Raw genomic sequence first — 20,413 nt, 5'->3', positions numbered from 1 at the left:
GCAACCAATCGTTCCAGAAAAAAATAAGACACTTGTATGGTTCTTGCCAGTTTTATCTTCTGCTGTTAAAGAAAAGTTAAAGAATTTCCCAGACCTAAATAAAGAGCGTTAGCACTGACCACCAGTACAGAGTATGCAAAAACTTGGGGGACTTAAATGATGAGGTTCAGTAATCACATAGAAGGCATCTTCTTATGACTCCACCTTCACACGGCTCAAATACCAGATGTCCATTCCACCACAACATGTAATGGATACACCTAAACCAAGATATTACCTAGTCAGGTACAAAAGAGCTGATACTATAATTTGCATAGCTGGTCACTTTAATATCTCAACTACTGCCGGTGATTTATTTTGTATTGGGGTGTACTAAAGTTATGAGTTATACAGTTTATACTGTTATCATTTTAAGTCTAGGTTGTGTTAGGATTCTTGTATTTGGTCTGTATGATGTCAATGACCACTAGACCCCGTAACTTGGTTACTGCTAGTTTATAAGCTCTTCATACTAGAAGGTGTTTATCTGTGAAGAGGAGGGCACAATTGCCAAAGTCTATGTGCACCAGAGTCCGCTTATTTCTTGATGGACCTTTGGATCAGTAATGTGCCGCCTCCATCTTTTACTGCTGAGTTATGTGGCCCAGTTGATTTTTCGGCTTGTTTGATGCCACAAAGACAAGCTGTCCCTTCTGATAAGATATTTGTGTGTCTCTGGCTGGGACAGTCCGTGCTCTCGTTCTGCATCCTGGCACACGCTGGCACAGAGTTCCCTGCTGACTCCACATTCCCGTCTGAGTGTCTTTGTTCATCTTTGCCCCCCCTTCTTTTAGATTAATTGCCTGAACTTGCTGCACTTTCTCCTCCAATCTGTTCTGTTTATGTAAAGAACCTGTTTTGTTATCGTCCTGGCCCGAGTTCTGGGAATTTAATGTTTTCCTGGATGTTCCTGCAATCACTTGCTGGGTTACCTCGATAACCATGTCCCTCAGAATTTTTTGTTGGCTCGGTCTTATAGGGGACCAGGCAAGGCCACAGAAAACGGAAACTACTAGGATGAGAATAGAGATGGGAGAAGGAACCAAAAATCCCTCTGCATTTCCCCCCCCCCCCCAAATTTTTTTTCTTATCTTTTAGGCTCTTGAAAAGCCTAGTGGTGCTGGTTCACCATGACTGAACTATGTATTCTGTAAAAGGTTTACTTCCCAAAGCCAACCATACAGCTATATGAATCCAAGCCTTGCCCTGATGGGTGATCATGTCTCTGTAAGGTTCGTAGTCTATAGGCACACTGAATACCAGAGGCTCTGGAGATGTGTTCGACCTTTTTGAGTGAAATAAAACAATGATTTGCATACTCACTCACTAAGCAGAAGTGATGCACCATGGGAGTTCCTTCCTTTCTGCTTACGTGAAACTGAACAAATTACCTTCAGTTTTAAAAGGGCAAGTCTGAATCTCTTAGTCTCAGTCCAAGCAGAACTGATATCTCCGTATTTGGTAGATTCAGGAAAGATAAATGACGGGCCTTGGTTGCCTGTCCCCATAGATTCTCCAGCAGGGGATCTTCTGTTTTTATCGCTGCCACTGGTGGGGTAGTTCTCCACCATCCTGCAGATGCTCCTGTCTCTCTGCCACTGGTCTCCACCATCCTGCAGATGCTCCCCTGTCTCTCTGCCACTGGTCTTCAGAAGCCTTTCACTCATGCTCCTCTCTGTCTCTCTGCCACTGGTCTTCAGCAGTCCCTCACTCATATTCCTCTGTCTCTCTGCCACTGGTCTTCAGCAGTCCCTCACTCATGCTCCTCTGTCTCTCTGCCACTGGTCTTCAGCAGTCCTTCACTCATGCTGCTCTGTCTCTCTGCCACTGGTCTTCAGCAGTCCCTCACTCATGCTCCTCTCTGTCTCTCTGCCACTGGTCTTCAGCAGTCCCTCACTCATGCTCCTCGGTCTCTCTGCCACTGGTCTTCAGCAGTCCTTCACTCATGCTGCTCTGTCTCTCTGCCACTGGTCTTCAGCAGTCCCTCACTCATGCTCCTCTGTCTCTCTACCAGTGGTCTTCAGATGTATCTCAGTAATGCTTCTTTCTCGTTCTCTCTCGTAGACAATGTTGAAGTTGTTGGTGTCTGGACAAGGCAAGTCCCGCACTGGAGTAATGATCCCGATCCCTCAGTACCCGCTGTACTCGGCGGCTCTTGCAGAGCTGGGTGCAGTGCAGGTGAACTATTATCTGGATGAGGAGAACTGTTGGGCGTTGGACCTCAAGGAGCTTCGGAGGTCACTGGAGGAGGCCCGGAAACACTGTGACCCCAAAGTACTGTGCATCATCAACCCCGGAAACCCTACAGGTAACCGTTGTGGGCTCTGGTGTGGTGTCCTTTAGCTGAGGGATTCTGGAGATTGTGTGGGGAGAGTGTCTACATGAGGAGGCGGGCTTGTAGTTACAGGAAGTTGATGACCAGCAGTTGAGACCTCACATGAAGAGAGAGAATAGCAGGAGAGAGGTTGAACCTGTATGGAGAGGGGCAGAACTAGCCATGTAATGGGTCTTCAGTTTTAAAACTTAAGGTCTAAATAAGATTATAATTAACATTAATTTACTTGATTGCTTTGAGAATGTGCTCCTTCGGAGTTTGAGTGTCCCTGTAAATTTGGGTGTCTGTAGTGTCTTTCTCTGGGTATGGCTGTCTGAAGCCTTGGTCCCTCTGAGTCTCGGTATCTGTAGAATGTGTCCCTCTGGGTTTTATGTAGTGTATCCCTCTGAGTCTGGGTGTTTGTAGAAGGTGTCCCCCTGGGTATGGGTGTCTGTATCATGTGTCCCTTTTGAGTCTAGGTGTCTTTACTGTTGGTCTCCTGAAGTTGCCCTTTTTGTTTTTTGACGTTCCCTTTGTGTGACATCATGTCTGTTTCCATCAGGCCAGGTCCAGAGCAGGAAATGCATTGAAGATGTGATTCGCTTCGCTGCTGAAGAAAATCTCTTCTTAATGGCTGATGAGGTACATTATATACTTTATACATGGCTCAGGGCTACACCCACAAATGTTACTTAACTGAAGAAAATAGTGAAAGTTGAAAAGCAATTAAAACAAACAAAAAAAATACAGACCAATTACGCACTGACCTGTAACCCACTCTGCCTAGTGGTGGGACCAGAAGGTAGACCTATTACGTGGGTCTGAGGGTTGTTATGACTGTTTTGTACAAAATTGCTGAGCTTTATAAACGTTTGATCATGGTGGGTGTGCATAGAGAAGTCCATCACCACAACCAGCATAATCACTATGAATCTTATTGTGCTTCCAGGTGTATCAAGACAACGTCTACGCCAAGGGTTGTGCCTTCCACTCCTTCAAGAAGGTCCTGTTTGAGATGGGTCCCAAGTACTCTGATGTGGTGGAGCTGGCCTCATTCCATTCTACTTCCAAAGGATATATGGGAGAGTAAGTTCCCTGCCTCGTATCTCTTTATCAGCCAGTGTTTATCGGGCCATAGTATTGTACCTCTACATCATCCTGTCCTCTGATTTGCTCGTAGGTGTGGATTCCGAGGAGGCTACATGGAGGTGGTCAATATGGACCCAGCAGTAAAACTTCAGCTAACTAAACTAGTGTCTGTCCGTCTGTGCCCCCCGGTGCCAGGCCAAGCTTTGCTGGATGTGATTATGAACCCTCCTCAGCCGGGAGATCCTTCTTACAAACAGTTCATTGCGGTAAGGATGGCCTCGAGCCTCCATTGCTAGGTTCTTCCAACCAATAATACTTTTAGGAGTGGATTGGTGGAACTTTATCTCCAGTTCATCTGACATTTTGGTTCAAGTGCAGGTTGACTCCTCCCAGGTTTACACAGGCCTGTTCTTTAGTTTGAGCTCAGGGTGGTCCGAAAGACCTGCTATTAATGGAGAAAGACACCAGACACAGGAGGCCCACCAGTATGACATGTGAGCTTGAAACACTCGCCACAGCCCAGGAGGGATTGGTACACATGGGAGGAGAACGGCCAGGGGTCTATCGGCCATTAGGAAATTGAGCGCCATTTCCAGCCCTTACAACCAAGATTTTCCAGCATGCCCAATCGATCCTTTTGACCAATTCAGCCTGAAATTGATCAAAATGATCTATCGGTAGGTCATACTGCGACATCAATATCTGCTAGAGTCCCCCTTACGGTATAGACAGTTTTGTGCAGTAATTAGTTTCTTCTCACAGTCACAGGTTACTTGAGTGCCCTCTGGCCTATCGCAGAAAATATACTTATGTTTTGCATGGAGTATCAGTACAGAGGGGTGTGGTGGCATCTAGAGGCCATCTGATTGTGAGGGGAGCTAGTGGCTATCTGTGGGTGGAACTAGCAGCTATCTGTGGGTGGAGCTAGCGGCTATCTGTGGGTGGCGCTAGAGGCTGTCTGTGGGGGGAATTAGTGGCTGTCTGTGGGTGGAGCTAGCAGCCATCTATTTGTGGGTGGAGCTGTTTTCTGGCAATGTAATTTTTTTTTTTTTTTGTATTTCTACAGGAGAAGCAGATGGTTCTGGGTAACCTGGCAGACAAGGCCCGCCTAACGGAGGAGATCCTGAACCAGGCCCCCGGCATTCGCTGTAATCCGGTCCAGGGCGCCATGTACTCCTTCCCCAGAATTGAGATTCCAGAGCGCGCCGTCAAGCTGGCAGAGGTAAGCAGGATGGACACTGCAATCAAGGCATTGTATGTCCTTGTCCTATAAACCTGTGGACAGCTGCAGCCATCTTGTGCTGTGATAGCACCATATATAGAACTTCACAGATCCGTTCAGAACCAAAACAAAGAGATTTATGTAAAATCATTCTGGTTCAGTATCGGGCTGCTCACACCTCTGTGCTTTAGGATTTATGCGGATTTACATGCCTTTTAGGCTGACTTTTTGGCTCTGTGAATTGGCAAGATTTACAGAAGGTTCGGGTTAAGGGTGGCATGATGGTAAGGGTTAGACAGAGGGAGATGAGCTACATTTTTAGGTGGAAGGGTGAAAAAATAATGCTGAAAACTTTGCCCAAAATATGGACACTAACCGAACAACTTTAGACACTTTGTTCACATGGGGACATTCTCATTGGTGAAGGAGGTTTTACCATCAATGCAGCAGAAGATGGGGTTTCCATTGTGAAGCCTTATTGGGGGTCATCTTCTGTGTGAGTGTCACTGGAGGGATTAGGGAGTTCCTGCAGAAATATATCACCGGTGTCCCCAACTCTATTGTCACTTATAGTGGCAGAAAGAAGACCGAGCATATTGACCAACCTCCTAAGGTCCTTATGATTTTGTGTGGTGAGATAGGCCTGGCTCTCTGTACTGGGGAGGGTTGTTACCTATTACTGGGGGTACATCTGGCTACCTATACTTGGGGGCACCTACCTATACTGAGGGGAACCTACCTAATACTGGATGCACATATGGCTATCTATACTTGGGTGCGGAGGAGCTATCTAATACTGGGAGCTCATTAGGCTATCTATGCTGAGGGGGGGACTTTTATACTGGGGGAGAAAAATCTGGTGGGGGGAGCCACATTTCAGAATCTCCGCCTCTTTAGCTGGAGATCCTTGTCACGCTCTGGTGCTCTCAGATACATGTAAATACACATACACACGCACACACACTGCTGTTTCTCCTCCTTGTGCCTGAGTGCAGTGTTGTCCAAGCAGAGGATTGCCACTTATGGACCAGCCAATCCGAATCCTTCCTTCATTTGGCAGTTGAAGCCTGATTGGCTGCTCAGAGCAGCTATTCCATTTTTTTCCTTCTTACTATTTTTTTTTTTTTTTTAATCACAGCAGCCGTTGGGGGTGTTTCTGTCATAATGGCTCACAGCTGTGGTGACCCAAACACCCATCCGTCCTCCAGTACACCCTTGCCCACTATATTTATTGATGTGGCCACCCTTGTCATGGGTGGAGGAAGTCATAATTGCCACATAGATGGGCTCCATACTGTGGGGATCCCTAAGGAGCAAGGGGGTATGAACACCGGGGAACCCAACAAAGTTTTACAGATGAAACTCATGGTTTATAGTTATGCCACTGGACCAGCCAAGTTAAGAAAAGTTGAGTGAGCGGACCGCTTTAGTCTAGCTAACCATATATATGACTAACAAATCATGCAACCAGTGTGTTAGTAAGATGTATCCCTCAATCTTCCTACAGGCAGAAGGCCAGGCCCCGGACATGTTCTTCTGCATGAAGCTGCTGGAGGAAACCGGAATCTGTGTTGTGCCAGGAAGTGGCTTCGGCCAGCGGGAGGGGACACACCACTTCAGGTAAGCCCCAACTAGGAATACTTACTGAGGGATTTCACGCTTCATAGATATGTTGGTCCCTAGTAGTAACCTCAGAGCAGGGGCGTAGCAATAGGGGGTGCAGAGGTTGCGACCGCATCGGGGCCCTTGGGCCAGAGGGGCCCCGAAGGGCCCTTATTAAACTACAGTATTAGCTCTGTATTGGTCCTGTGCTCATAATAACCACTTCTATAGATACTTTGAATAGTGGTAATCATTAACAAACTGTTCCCCATCCCCTTCTTGCACCTCTGACACTGTAGTTGCTATTGGCAGGTTTTGGTGCGCCGTATCAATTGTTATGTATAGAGTGCTTGGGGGGGCCCCATTGTAAAACTTGCATCAGGGCCCACAGCTCCTTATCTCTGAGGCAGTGGTGTAGCTAACACCCACTCTCTGTCTCCAGGATGACCATCCTACCACCCATTGAGAAGCTGAAGATCCTCCTGGAGAAGCTGAAGGAATTCCACCGGAAGTTTGTCCAGGAATACTCCTAAATCAGGACATGGTGCTGACCTCAACTGACTTGAAAATAAACCTTTAGATGGACCTGTAGCTGCTCTTGATAGTCTGGAACCCTGCACCTTCTGAACTGGGCATTACCAAGCTTGCTTCATGTGCCAAAATATGCCCAAAGAGGCAAACCACCTCCTGTTTTTCCAGAACACTCGATGGCAAAAACCATTTGGTTTCACCAGCCCTTCTGTGTTTCCCCCGGAGGAATGTGACGTGTCTCTGGGGTGGAACTATTGAGGTTTTTTTTTTTTTTTTTTTTTATCCAAGTCAATTCATTTTAGTCATGACAGCTAGTATTAAGCGGTAAGCTCTTTATCTTGCAGACAGCAGGACTTTTGCACGTAAATAACTGACTTGATTAGGAAATTCTACGTAATAAGCCTTAAGAAACAAATAAGAAGCTACGTGATGTAACTGCTATGTGCCTATAATTATTGTACGTTATTGTACATGTGAGATGATTGAATGGACTAATGACCACATGTCCGCCATGATATCTCCAGCATTTCTCCAGCTTCGGGTCCCTCTGTTCTCATAGGCTTTCTCGAGACTTGTGGTTAATTTATCGCCCTTTCACTCGTGCCAGACGCTCAGATGAGGCCTCCACAGACCGGAGAACCAGAGCTGTTCTCAGAATCGTGCTGCTGAAATTGTAAATATCACTGGATGAAGCTGCTATGCAAGTTGTGACTGAACCCTAAATCACTGTCTGCCATCTTTGTTGAGGGAAGAATTTTAGCATTGTCTAAGCCTCAGAAACGTGTAGCTGCCCTCTTTTTCCCGTATTGCCTTACTCCAAGGTGACCCCTCTGGTGTGGGGCAGGAGACCTGCTCGGGGAAGGAAGCAGCTTGGTCGCCCCCTGCTGTACACTTTCTAGAATGTTACCAGTAATTTTAATGAGTGGCTTAAGTGCCCCAAATTGCACAGATTATTGCATTTTAACAATTATTTTTATGCAAGTAAAGCTGGTGGGATGATAGAGATTTATTGATCTGAAAAGGGCTCTAAAAAATGTCTTAAAATCACCAATAAAGATTATAATAAAGTTAGAACTCTGTTGTGAGCATTTATTGTACTTTATATTAACTGTAATACTAAATTGTGCAAAAGTTTCTCACGATCAGGCTAGCTGGGCCCTGTTTACAGTTGTGACATGACTATGTACTCTGTAAAGTGCTGCAGAAGATGGCACTGCTGTATAAATACTAAAAAATAATAATGCTGCCCACAGCTTAGCCCCAACCACAACTCTACTTGAAAGTGTGCTTTTGACTCTGCCCCCCCATCTGCCCAAAATTTTAGGTGTCCTACTTTTTTGGGCCTTTTGCCAAATCATAAATTTAAGTTGATAACCCTGATTCTAGGAAAAGTCGAGGCTCGTTTCCCACTGTGGGCAATTTGGAGGGATTTCCTGCATGGGTATACGGATGGGGAATAACAGCCTGCTGAAATCAAGACTGTTTCTGAATTTCGGGTGCGCAAAAAAAATAGATGGTTGGCTGTGGTTTTACTCATGCATATCCATATCGCCATATCCATGCCTGGCACCCCTCAGTGGCACAAGTGGACAGGAACCCTCAATGGAGACTGGAGGCCTGGATCTCACAGCTCGAAAACAAAGCTGAGAGAACTCCAGGAGTCTCTGAACTTTGTAAAACTTTCTATATTTTTAGGAGTTTAGCTTAAAACATCTGCTAACCCCGAACATAAACCGACAATGAAAACCTAGTTAAACAAATGAAACCAAATGCTGTATGCATCAATCCTGGTCCTTGTTCTGGATGCTGGACTCGTCAACCTTCACCAATGTGAGGCAGGGCTTTGGTTGCTTAGAAGTCATGCTGGGTTCCTTTGTAGCCTCTCGTACTGTTACACACCTTGCTGTTGGAGTCGACCACCTCCTGTTAGGGTACCAACAATCCTGAATTTCCTCCTAAACTCTTTAGAAATGGGGCCATATGCAATTCATTTTTTTTCTCCTCAGTTTTCTCCTGGGCGATAATTTTCCATTTTGCTGTTTAAAATGGCTTTTCAGCACTTGACAGTACCACTACCTTTTTACCTAAAGTATTTTCTTGCTTGCTGGTGGCTCAAGAGGCATTTTATTGACAAGGTATAAAAATATCTCGAAGAGAAAAACGTAACACAAAATGTGAATTGCATATGGCCCCTTATCTTGTGACATTTTACAGCTTTAGGGGCATCAAGAACTTTTTATTTTTGAATATGTAAAAAAAAGAAACCGAGAGCCAAATCTAGTGTAGTAGGTATTGACAAATTGGGATTGTTGAAAAGAGTACAAGATTATAATCACAAAGCAGGGTTACCTCCCAGCAACCACTGTATAGGCAGGTGAGGAGATTATCCTGTCCCCACTCAGGATTAAAGGGGAACTTCAGCCTAAACAAACATACTGTCATTCAGTTACATTAGTTATGTTCATTAGAATAGATAGGTAATATAATCTTACTCGTCCTGTTTTAAAAGAACAGGCAAATGTTTGTGATTCATGGGGGCTGCCATCTTTGTCATGGGGGCTGCCATCTTTGTCATGGGGCAGCCATCTTTTTGGTTGAAAGGAGATGACAAGGAGCAGGAGACACAGTTCCAACTGTCCTGAGTCCTGATCACCCCTCCCAGCTGCACACACTAGGCTTCAAATATCAAAATGTAAGAAAGAAAAATTTGCACCAAAACAGCAGAACGAGAACAACAACATCAGAAATCCCATCATGCTTTGCACAGCATCAGGGGAAAAAAGCCTGGGCAGTTTTCTTCTGTGCAGCTAAAAATGAGGCTTGTATAAGAGAAACAAAGTTCTGATGCTGTGAAACTGTTAAACACCAAGCCTTTTCAGTGCTGCTGAGTCGATTTTTAGTCTGGAGGTTCACTTTAAGAAGTCTCTGTCTTTAGACAGGAGAAAAGGGGACCCCCCCCTCCGGTGGATAGTATTAGTGTGTAGAGAAGAACAGAGGCGCCAAAAGGATACAATCAAACGCTAAAGTTGAAAAATGCTCAGGAGGCAGTGGTGGACTTACCTCCTGCAAGCAGACACAAGAACTGTCTATTCAAGTAAAACAGATGTATTGGTATACTTTAGGGGGTTGCAACACTTTTCACAGGGTTAGACCTTTCATCAGACAATAATTATAGGAGCACACAGCAGTATTCGGTCCGGGTAACACAGAACTACTGAGGCGCCAGGTGTTAGCCGGACCAAATACTGTTGTGTGCTCCTATAATTATTGTCTGATGAAGCAGGTCTAACCCTGTGAAACGTGTTGCAACCCCCCCCCCCCCCCCCCCCCAGAGTATACCAATAAATGTATTTTACTTGAATAGGCAGTTCTTGTGTCTGCTTGCAGGAGGTAAGTCCACCACTGCCTCCGAAGCTGTTTGATTTTATCCTTTTGGCGCCTCTGTTCTTCTCTACGTACTTTATTTCTGAGGTCCACAGACACCTCATGTGTTTGAGCCAGCCAGAGGGAAGCCCACCAGAGAAGGAAAGACTTGTTGGAAGTATAGAAGTTTTCTGAAGGATTTATAAGTCACAGGTAAAGAGGAGACGGTTTGCGGACAGCATAGAAAAGCTTTATTATACAGATTAGCCTTTGTACAAGGATTAGTTACAGTACAGGTTCTACATTCAATGCATATATCACCCCGTCAGCCCCGATATTCCATAGTATGCGTGCAGAAGGGTTGGGGGTCTGGAAGGCCTCTAAGTAGATGTGACTGGCTTTCCCTTCTCCTATGAGGGGGAAATGAGAAGGTCTGAACCATACTGGCGGCTGATTCTCAGAGGACTGGATACCGATATTGCCCCCTGGTGGTGAACATGAGTTCTGCAGGCAAACTGTGGAAGTGGCTTCAACAGGGCCAGGGATAGCACCCCCTGGTGGGTGGAGTGCAATCTGCACCCAAAATATGACCATAGCTTCTTCTTCTGGAATTTCAGAAATAGAGAAATAATTAAACCAAAAGGGGACAGGCTTATTGCTGCGATTCCTGTGCCGTGTGGGATAGAACATCAACTCCAGACACCAGCTCATCCATCATATATAAAACAGGTGAAAAATCTCTTTCCAATAATCGGCACCAGATATGGCCAATAATTCTGAATTGCATGAAAATTCTATGCAGTTTGGAATTGGCCAATCCAAAGCAGGAAAGGAAGGGTATTTGATTGGCTTCCACGCTGCATATAATTTGTATTAAATTTTCATGCAAGTCAGAAGTATTTGCGTGTCATTGACAGCGTTATGCCAAGCAGCAGGCACTATAGTATCCCCCTCTATAATACAATCCAGTGTGTAATAATACATTCTAAAGCTTAGACTAGTTCACTTATATTCTCTGACCCCCAAATGACCTTCCAGCCAATGCCAGTGTTGCCAGAGGACCAGTCTAGCCCATATCCAATTGTTATGTCATGTTAATCCTCACTCTTCATGAAGCTGGAGGGAGGCACATGCTTCTAAGCTATTGCATAACAATCGGTTTTGTACAAGCGAAATAAGGCGAGATTATTACCCCGCACGCAGGCCTCAGGTAAAGGGGCGGGGTGTAATATCACAATACAGACCGCTAGAGGCCCGATAACAAAAATATATACACATCATAAACGTGGAGCAATCAAACATTCATCGTATAAACCTATTATGTGACGCAGCCTTGATTAGATGAGGGTGTGTGGCCTAAATGACTGTGTCACAACAAGGGGGTGGGACAATAACTGTGCATTTGTGGTTGTTCTTATTTTCTATTACAAAACATACGTAAATCAGAAGGGAGAGTTCTGTCCCATCTACAGTCGCTGTGACACGGGTACAGAGATCTGACGCGTAGTCTGATCCGTCATCTGTGGGCGGTATGACTTCTTATTGTGTAAAAGGGGCTGACAGCAAGCGGAGTGTGAAACGAGCAAAAGTCCATGCTAATATTTTTTTCTGTCATTGTACAAGAAAATCTGATTGACCCGTACAGCCAATGTCTTCTAATAAACATGGCTTCCATCGGGTAATCTGATTGGTTGCTAGAGCGTTCGCTACAGTTTCAGAGATGATGTAGCGTCGCTGTCTGCGATGGGCGGTCCCTCAATTCCCTGAGTCTTATAATGGTGAAAATAAGGTTGGCACCGATGATCCCCGATTTACCAAATCTGATTGGTGGATGGGGATCTATGAGCTTCTGATTTAGGAAAAAAATGGGACTAGATTTACTTAAAGAATTACTCCACCCAAATCTGCTATTTGTGTGTTTGGCAGATGCTGCGCAGCTCAGCTGATGATGTCCCGTCTCCTGAGGACATCCAGTGTTGTGGTCTCAGGTCTGGCCACCAATTATTTTATATTCTGGACTTTGAACCAAGTATGGAGGCCACCACAAGGTGGGGCAGAACTCCAGATTGGGTAAGAAGACAACCAGGGATAATAATACACCTGATAAATTCCAGAGGGATAGAAACAGAGGGTCAAACATACCCCACTTCTAACTGAAATATCACTTTGGGTGTCCTGACCTCCAGACTTGCCTCCAGCAGCGATGATGGCTGTAAGCACGCGCTCATTTCTGGACAGACTCGTCACCGTGCACATGATGCTGTATTCTAGTTTATGGCTGTGCCAATTCCGTATTAATGCCCTTAGCCTCGTACATTAATGCCCAGGTTGCCCATCAACTCTGCCGACACCCTCAGTTTTTCTCACCGGTTACCGCATAGAGGATCCACAGAATTACCCACCCACTAACAAAGAGCTTCACTTTACAATCTAACGTTATCAGCACGTAGCACCATTATACAACACTTCAGTCAATAAACCCAGCAGCCCTTCCCCCTCCTGCTGTGGATAAAACTCCACAGCCCGACATGCAAACAATTCAATTCACAGGAAGCAACAAGACGCCAACTGTACAACACACGCCATATACAAGGCCGTCCCCGACGTTCACCTGACCCCATCCATCCGGGTGGCTCCAGTCTGCTCCAGCAGTACATCTACTGACCTATGTCAAGAGTTGGGATGTGAAAGGCTAAGGTGAGTATTTTACCATATTCATTTGTTGGTGAGTTTCTTTGGGTGGGGCAGGAAATTGAGGCCTCCTCACCATCTGTAGAGATGCAATGCTGATATTGGGATAGCACCTGGTGCATGGGGATCTCTATAAGGACAGACTATTCCCTGAAATAATCATGGATGGTAGTTTTGAGAGTCTATGTGCAGTTATAGCTTAAAACTATATATTGCATTATTTTATAGAAGACAACTAGAATAGTTGCATCAAAATGTAACATTTTGATGCTGTAGAGTGCAGGTTCTTATGGCTTCTTCCCCAGCCACGCTTGTAGTGACCAGTGACCTGGAGGTGGACATGGTCATGGAAGCTGTCCACAGCTGGACTATGAACTGGTCATCCTCAGCCACGCTTGTGGTGACCAGTGACCTGGAGGTGGACATGGTCATGGAAGCTGTCCACAGCTGGACTATGAACTGGTCATCCTCTGAACTCAGAGCTGTGTGTAACGTCACACACAATCATCTCCCTCCCACCATCCAGAAAACAACGCTTGATGGAGCTGTGGGGTTTCTCGCTAGCGTTCAGAAAGTCAGTTTCCTGGAGAAACGGTTGCCTCCATGGACTACCGAAGACGTCCTCAGAACCCCTCACAAGTTCTTCCCTCGTAATTTCTAAATCTATGAGAAGGTGGTGATTCTTGGACGCCCTTCATCTGAAGTAGTAATATGGATCCACCTCAACCGAAACTGACAACAAATAGAATCCTGATAGTCTTCCTTGGCTTTGTTTCTCTTTAGTTTTTTTCTGTTGGTCTTTTTTCCTTGTCCTTCTTTACTATTAACAACTTCAATGTCAGATTTAAGGACATGATTGGGCACAAATAATTTGCCAATACTGATCCCTACTCCATATCCGACTCTGATGTTCATGTATTGTCTTGATTATATTAGCTCCTGTTTTGTCAGCTACGGTGGGAGTACGACTGGTGCCCAGACAATGGTCACCCGGATGGAAGAGGTCCCCCCCTCACTCAGCTCCACAATGACCCCCAAAGCCTCATCCATGGATCTGCTCTAAAGAAACATGTTCTTGTGGCCAGTCAGCTTCCAGCTGCCATTTTTACTGTCTCCAGGAATGTGCCATGGCCACCAGGAACATTCCTTCTTAAGAACAGCTGTCATGGATGGGCCTGTTCTCGTTACCAATAGGAAAACCAGGAAGGAGAACCCCCGTGTTTACGGCCCCCCAAGGGTTACTGCTTCAGAGCCGAATCCCCCATTGGTTCTCCAACTTATAAAATGCCAACCCATATTTCTCACGTCCTTCATATCTGACCCTCCTCAGGTCGGCTCTACAGAGCTGTCTGAATGAATGTAATATTTGCCTAAAATGATTCTGGGTTATGGGAAATGGTATTGTAAGGGATGATGGGTGGTCTTTTCACACTCCCCCCAAAAACTTTTAAAAGTGTATTTTTTTTAGAAACTCTTGAGTGGTTTTGTGTAAGAAGTGGAGGGAGATGGCTGGAGGTGTGTTTGAGCCACATACCTTCATTCTATACATGGTCAATAAAACGCTAAGGACTTGCCTGCAAATTTTATGTAGCTAGGAGCTGGGCCACCAATCGAAAGGAAGTAAATATGGCCGGCCCAATTCCTAAACACATAAAATATACATGTAAGACGGAATCTCCTCTCATTTACGGTCTTTTATGGATACAATAATAATACTATCAAGTTCAATTTCACCAAAATAATCCATTGTAATGCTATCTGCAAGGATTGTAATGTGAGGGTACCATATAATCTGTCAGATCTCCCATCCCACTGAACAATGATAGAAGTGGGGAAATTATGAGCTGCCATCTGATGTCACGCATTACATCACACTCCAGGGATGACGAGAGTGATGTCACTCATTATATGATGTGAAGAAGGTCAGCCACCTGTGCTGATGAGACCCCTTCTCTTCCTCTCAAAATCTCACCCCTATGATGACTATATCGCTACTCTTCCCCCTCAAAGTCCAGCCCCCTGTGCTGATGAGGTCCCTCCTCTTCCCCCTCTGAGTCCAGCCCCCTGTGCTGATGAGGTCCCTCCTCTTCCCCCTCTGAGTCCAGCCCCCTGTGCTGATGAGGTCCCTCCTCTTCCTCTCAAAATCTCACCCCCTATGATGACTATATCGCTCCTCTTCCCCCTCAAAGTCCAGCCCCCTGTGCTGATGAGGTCCCTCCTCTTCCCCCTCTGAGTCCAGCCCCCTGTGCTGGTGAGGTCCCTCCTCTTCCCCCTCAGAGTCCAGCCCCCTGTGCTGGTGAGGTCCCTCCTCTTCCCCCTCAGAGTCCATCCCCCTGTACTGATGAGGTCCCTCCTCTTCCCCCTCAATGTCCAGCCCCCTGTGCTGATGCAATGTCATGTGGCCACTTGTTACAAGTTCCAGTACTATGGGTCACTTGTAAGTTGCAAAATTGGCAAGAAACCCTTACAATTCATTGATCATCTGTAGTGGCCAGTGGCGCAGTACACTTCGGGGGTTTCTGCTTGTCAAGCTAACGTCTCCTCCCTACGAGAGACTGACAGCTCTGAGGAGTTCCTAATATGCATGTGCTGCTGTCAGTCTCCGGTCGGGAGGTGCGGTGTTAGTTGGATGGCAAGTAACTGCCCCTCCTCGCTACATGGACACATCGCTGTAGTGGTCACATGGCCTCTCGTCATAGGAGGGGGAGGGGTTCTGCCAGGCCACATGACTGTTCCCTTGCAGGTTCTATTCCCGCTTTATAATCTTCACCTCTCATATGTACCCTCATCTTTCAATTATCACTTGCTTTGTCCAGTCTCCCATCTTTCCTGCTTCCAGCACACCCCATTGTCCAGAGGCACGGGCCACTGACTGAAAGTGTAACCATCATTTATATACTATAAATTATATTCTATAACGCCATCAGTCATTCTGTGTGTTACAGTCACTCCGCCTTTATTAAACACGAGAGGGATGCCCATTTATTATTTAATGCTGCTAAAAGTGATCTCTCCATTTCCACGGGGAGGAAGCCATGAATTTCTGAACACCTCTGCAGTCCAGGCTGCCTAGAAGTTCCATCCTATGGCATAAGTCATTGGCTGCATAGAGCAGGAGCTCATGTTACACATTTTGTAGTAATCCGGTGATTGGCAGGCAGCTTTGGCACTCCCTCTTAGGAACACTGTGTGTTAGCTGTGTCTTGTGTAATCAGTATAAGCCAGATGTGATAAAGGTTTGGTAACCATCACAATATACACAGCTGAAAGAAAAGCCTTGGAATTACAAAGTGCATTTAACTGGCCCAGTTCCATGCTGCATACAATTTGCATGCAAGTCTGGAAATTAGCAGCTCCTTGACTATCCCTACTGCACAGACCTAGAAGTGCTATTCAGCATCCCAGGAAAAAATTTCTATAGAGTTACTGGGATATCCACAACCTACAGATGGCAGACAAGCCAAATTTGTGTTTGGCAAGCCTGGCCCGATCCTGTGCAGACACTCCCAATTACCGCTTCCTCTAACCAGCTGACTCATCACCTCTTTGAAAATCTCTATCCTAGGCAGAGGTAAAAGTTCATGATTACATTTAGTAAAATATGTATTGTAAAATATGCAATAAGTATTGTTGTCCTGAAGGGAGTCCGTTTTGCTCATGTCCATGAAAATGGAGTAACACACTAAAACCCGATGGACGGTTACACTTTAAGCCCACCCAGAGAAATGGGGTGACCTGGTGACATCACTTCCTGCTTTGCATTCACATGACCACCTACAATATCTTCTATGTTCTTGTCTTGCACATACTTATCCCATCTTACTTAGATTATTGCTTCAGCCATTCTCCATAAACGCTGTGTTCTAGTTATTCCCAACACACAGCCCAGGGGGCGCCACTATCTGAGGCTGGTACAGGTCAACCGCGTTCTCAAAGTCATCAATCACTCACAAGTGGAGTCCAGGACTTGTCTGACCGGTAGAAACAATACCACCTGCGTATGACGTTCTGCCTGCTTTCTATTCTTATCTCCGGTGGGGGGGGGGGCGCACTGACAGAAGGGGGTTATTTATTGGGTCATTCAGACCTATTAGTGGATAAGAGAAGTGATAGCAGAGATATTACGACTTTACACAAGTTGGAGAAGGTATCTGCTACATAATCATGGGGACATCTACACATTAACAAGTCTACACCTTTTCCTGGAGCGTATGAGTGATTTAAGGCAGATTATTGGGGTTCCTGGGTGTTCAGTTACTTTGGAGGACATCCCAATGCTGTAAAGTGCCCACACATTACAAACCACCAATCCATATTCCAATAAATAAAAGAAAAGGAGGAATACATTGAGATCTGTGTGACCGAAATGACATTGCTTTTGTTCCATGGGTAGAAGCGGATAACACATTTCAGAACATTCTAGAGCAGTGTTCCCCAACCCAGTCCTCAAGGCCCACCAACAGTGCATGTTTTGTGGAAATCCACAGAGGTGGTTAATCAGCTCTGCTGAGACACTAATTACCTCACCTGTGACTGTGTGTGGTTTCCTGCAAAGCATGTGCTGTTGGTGGACCTTGAGGACAGGACTGGGGAACTCTGCTCTAGAGAATCAAAGCTGAGCTATGAACAAAACACAGGGGTCTCCCAACTTTCTGGAGCTACAGATATGAAATTGTGTATCAAGCAAAGGAGTTTCTTTCCTTCCATGAGAAGAGAGTCTGCAATCAGCCCCAGGGGCTCTCATGGCTGCCTTGACCATTTAAGGCTGAGATATGTGCTCCTTATGGGCTCTTATAGCTGCCTAAACATACAAGGCTAAGGTATGGGCTCCTCTATAGATCAGGTGGCCTCCTGGGTTTGTAGAGTGCAGAGAGCGAGATATGAGAACGTCTTTAAATGTGGTTTGGAATGGCTTCTGAGATGTTCAGTGGGTGAGATATGAGATTCTCCATGAAATGGGGGTCCCCTTCCTTCTTGCAGCGTGGAGGAATGAGATAGGAGCTTCTCATGAGTTCTCTTGGCTTCCTAAAGCATTTAGAGATAAGATACGAGCTGTTTTATATGGTGGTATGGCTTCCAAGAGCCAAAGAGTAAAATGTGAGCTCATCAATGAAACAATTGGTGCATCTGGATTCCTAGACCTTGTAATGTTAAGCTATGAGCTTCTCTATAGAGCAAGGGATCTCCTCTGTCACAAGAGTTCCAAGAGGTGAGATATGAACTCTTACAATCTCATAATACAATCCTCAATAATTGCAAGCGTCTATGATTAACCCTTGTATCAAAATGACCCAGACCCTGGCACAGAACTAGCAATGCGGGATGTTTGTGGACTCCTGGTGGAGAATTGGCCGGGGGTTGATTATGGAGCTCAGTGATGCCACCACACTCACACTCATTCAGTGTGCCACACACTCAGCTGTGGCTTCCAGGTTTCTACTCATAATCCTCAGTGGAGAGAAGCAACAAGTCTGACTCTCTGAAGCCCCCATGTTTCAGAGTGTTACAGCTCCCTCGTGGCCAGCCATGTCCCGGCAAGCAGACGTCAGCCACGTTGTCCGCCGTGTGTTAGGCCAGCCCAGAGATTCCTACTCGGCACATCTGGTACATGATGAGATTCCCGGGGGACAGAGGACACATGAGGTCATGTCGGAGGGGTGTCCGTTTTATCTGGAAAAAAAAAATCACCGAAGTTAGGAAGAGAGACTTACAGAAGATGGAGCTTAAAGGATACCAGAAGTGACATGTGACATGATGAGATAGACGTGTATGTACAGGACCTAGCACACAACTAACTATGCTGTGCTCCTTTTTTTCTTTCTCTGACTGAAAGAGTTAAATATCAGGTATGTAAGTGGCTGACTCAGACAGGAAGTGACTACAGTGTGACCCTCACTTATAAGAAATTCCCCTTTTTAGCTCTTTCTTGCTCTCAGAAGCCATTTTCTGCTAGGAAAGTGTTTTATAGTTGGAATTTCTTATCAGTGAGGGTCACACTGTAGCCACTTCCTGTCTGAGTCAGGACTGAGTCAGCCACTTACATACCTGATATTTAACTCTTTCTGGCAGAGAAAGTAAAAAAGGAACACCACATAGTTATTTGTGTGCTAGGCACTGTACATACCCATGTCTGTCTCATCATGTCACATGTCACCTCGGGTATCCTTTAATGTAGGTTGGTCTATTCTATTTATGGAGCCACTCTGTGGGGAAAGGGCCCAGTTCAGAAGTAAGGCTACCGTAAGATGTGATTGGGCAGATTAGAGGACATGGCTGGGAGAACCATGGCTGAGGTAAGGAAGGTATGCACATTGCAGGGCATGGTCTGGAGAATGCACATTGCAGGGTATGGTCTGAAGAATGCACATTCATGACAAGGTCAATGAACCACGCGCTAATATAGATTTCACTGTCACTATAATCACGGGACTGAAGGTTCGCACCTTTATTCCTGCAGCTCCAATACATATTTGTGGAGGAGTATAAGGCAGAAAGTGTATAGTGAGTCATGTGACCACAAGTCTGCCTGGAAAGGTTTGGAAAAGGCAATGGACAAAGGCAGGGCCGGGCCGAGGCATAGGCTGGAGAGGCTCCAGCCTCAGGGCGCAGTGTAGGAGGGGGCGCACAATTCATTCAGCTGTAATTCCTAATTGTGTATGAAGCAGAAAGAAATAAGAAAAGGGGATACATGGCAGTGACTGCAAGTCAGATAACTAGATATTAAGGTGTTGGGGAGGTTGTGGGCCCTGCGGCGCCTCTTAGTCTAATAGCAATCAGTGTGTGACGGCTGGGGTGGAAGGGATGGAGGGGCGCACTTTGGTGTCTCAGCCTTGGGTGCTGGAGGACCTTGTCCCTGCTCTGGACAAAGGGCATGAGGTACACAAGGCATGAGTTAGAAACATGAGACACGAGGCCTGAGGCACAGGGCATGAGATACAGGGCATGAAGCACGAGGCATGAGACATGGGGCATGAGGCCTGAGGCACAGTGTATGAGACATGGGGCACGAGGCCCAGTGCATGAGGCATGAGACATGGGGCACGAACCCTGAGGCACAGGGCATGAGACACGAGACATGGGGCATGAGGCCTGAGGCCCATTGCATGAGACATGGGGCACGATGCCTGAGGCACAGGGCATGAGACACGGGGCATGAAGCACGAGGCATGAGACATGGGGCATGAGGCCTGAGGCACAGGGCATGAGACACGGGGCATGAAGCATGAGACATGAGTCATGGGCCATGAGGCCTGAGGTACAGGGCATAAAGCACGAGGCATAAGATATGGGGCATGAGGCCTGAGGCACAAAGCATGAAGCACGAGGCATGAGATATGGGGCCTGAGGCACAGTGTATGAGACACGAGGCCTGAGGTACAGAGCATGAAGCACGAGGCATGAGACATGGGGCACGAGGCCTGAGGCACAGAGCATGAAGCATGGGGCACGAGGCCTGAGACACAGAGCATGAAGCATGGGGCACCACGAGGCCTGAGGCACAGATCATGAAGCATGGGGCAGGAGGCCTGAGGCACAGAGCATGAAGCACGAGGCACAATGCA

General features: G+C 46.2%; 2 protein-coding genes across 10 annotated transcripts in view; one reads left to right on the top strand and one right to left on the bottom strand.

Annotated features, from left to right (window-relative positions):
* The window catches only part of GPT (glutamic--pyruvic transaminase), a 108,717-nt gene extending 100,846 nt beyond the window's left edge, over positions 1-7,871 (top strand). For all 8 annotated transcript variants that reach the window (XM_068238165.1, XM_068238171.1, XM_068238166.1 and 5 more), the window contains 7 exons: positions 2,104-2,347; positions 2,916-2,995; positions 3,303-3,439; positions 3,534-3,708; positions 4,509-4,664; positions 6,172-6,284; positions 6,709-7,871. In XM_068238165.1, the coding sequence (XP_068094266.1) occupies positions 2,104-2,347; positions 2,916-2,995; positions 3,303-3,439; positions 3,534-3,708; positions 4,509-4,664; positions 6,172-6,284; positions 6,709-6,799 (996 nt within the window). In that variant the 3' untranslated portion in view covers positions 6,800-7,871. The remainder of the gene's footprint in view (positions 1-2,103; positions 2,348-2,915; positions 2,996-3,302; positions 3,440-3,533; positions 3,709-4,508; positions 4,665-6,171; positions 6,285-6,708) is intronic.
* A 7,299-nt stretch (positions 7,872-15,170) lies between these two features.
* Positions 15,171-20,413, bottom strand: part of LOC137519260 (microtubule-actin cross-linking factor 1, isoforms 6/7-like) — a 277,534-nt gene continuing 272,291 nt past the window's right edge. For both annotated transcript variants that reach the window (XM_068238155.1, XM_068238153.1), the window contains exon 40: positions 15,171-18,521. In XM_068238155.1, the coding sequence (XP_068094256.1) occupies positions 18,496-18,521 (26 nt within the window). In that variant the 3' untranslated portion in view covers positions 15,171-18,495. The remainder of the gene's footprint in view (positions 18,522-20,413) is intronic.

Source organism: Hyperolius riggenbachi, chromosome 5 (genome assembly GCF_040937935.1).
Source record: "Hyperolius riggenbachi isolate aHypRig1 chromosome 5, aHypRig1.pri, whole genome shotgun sequence".
Lineage (NCBI taxonomy): Eukaryota > Metazoa > Chordata > Amphibia > Anura > Hyperoliidae > Hyperolius > Hyperolius riggenbachi.
Note: the sequence above shows the minus strand (reverse complement) of the source record. Positions and strands in the feature narration are given on the sequence as shown.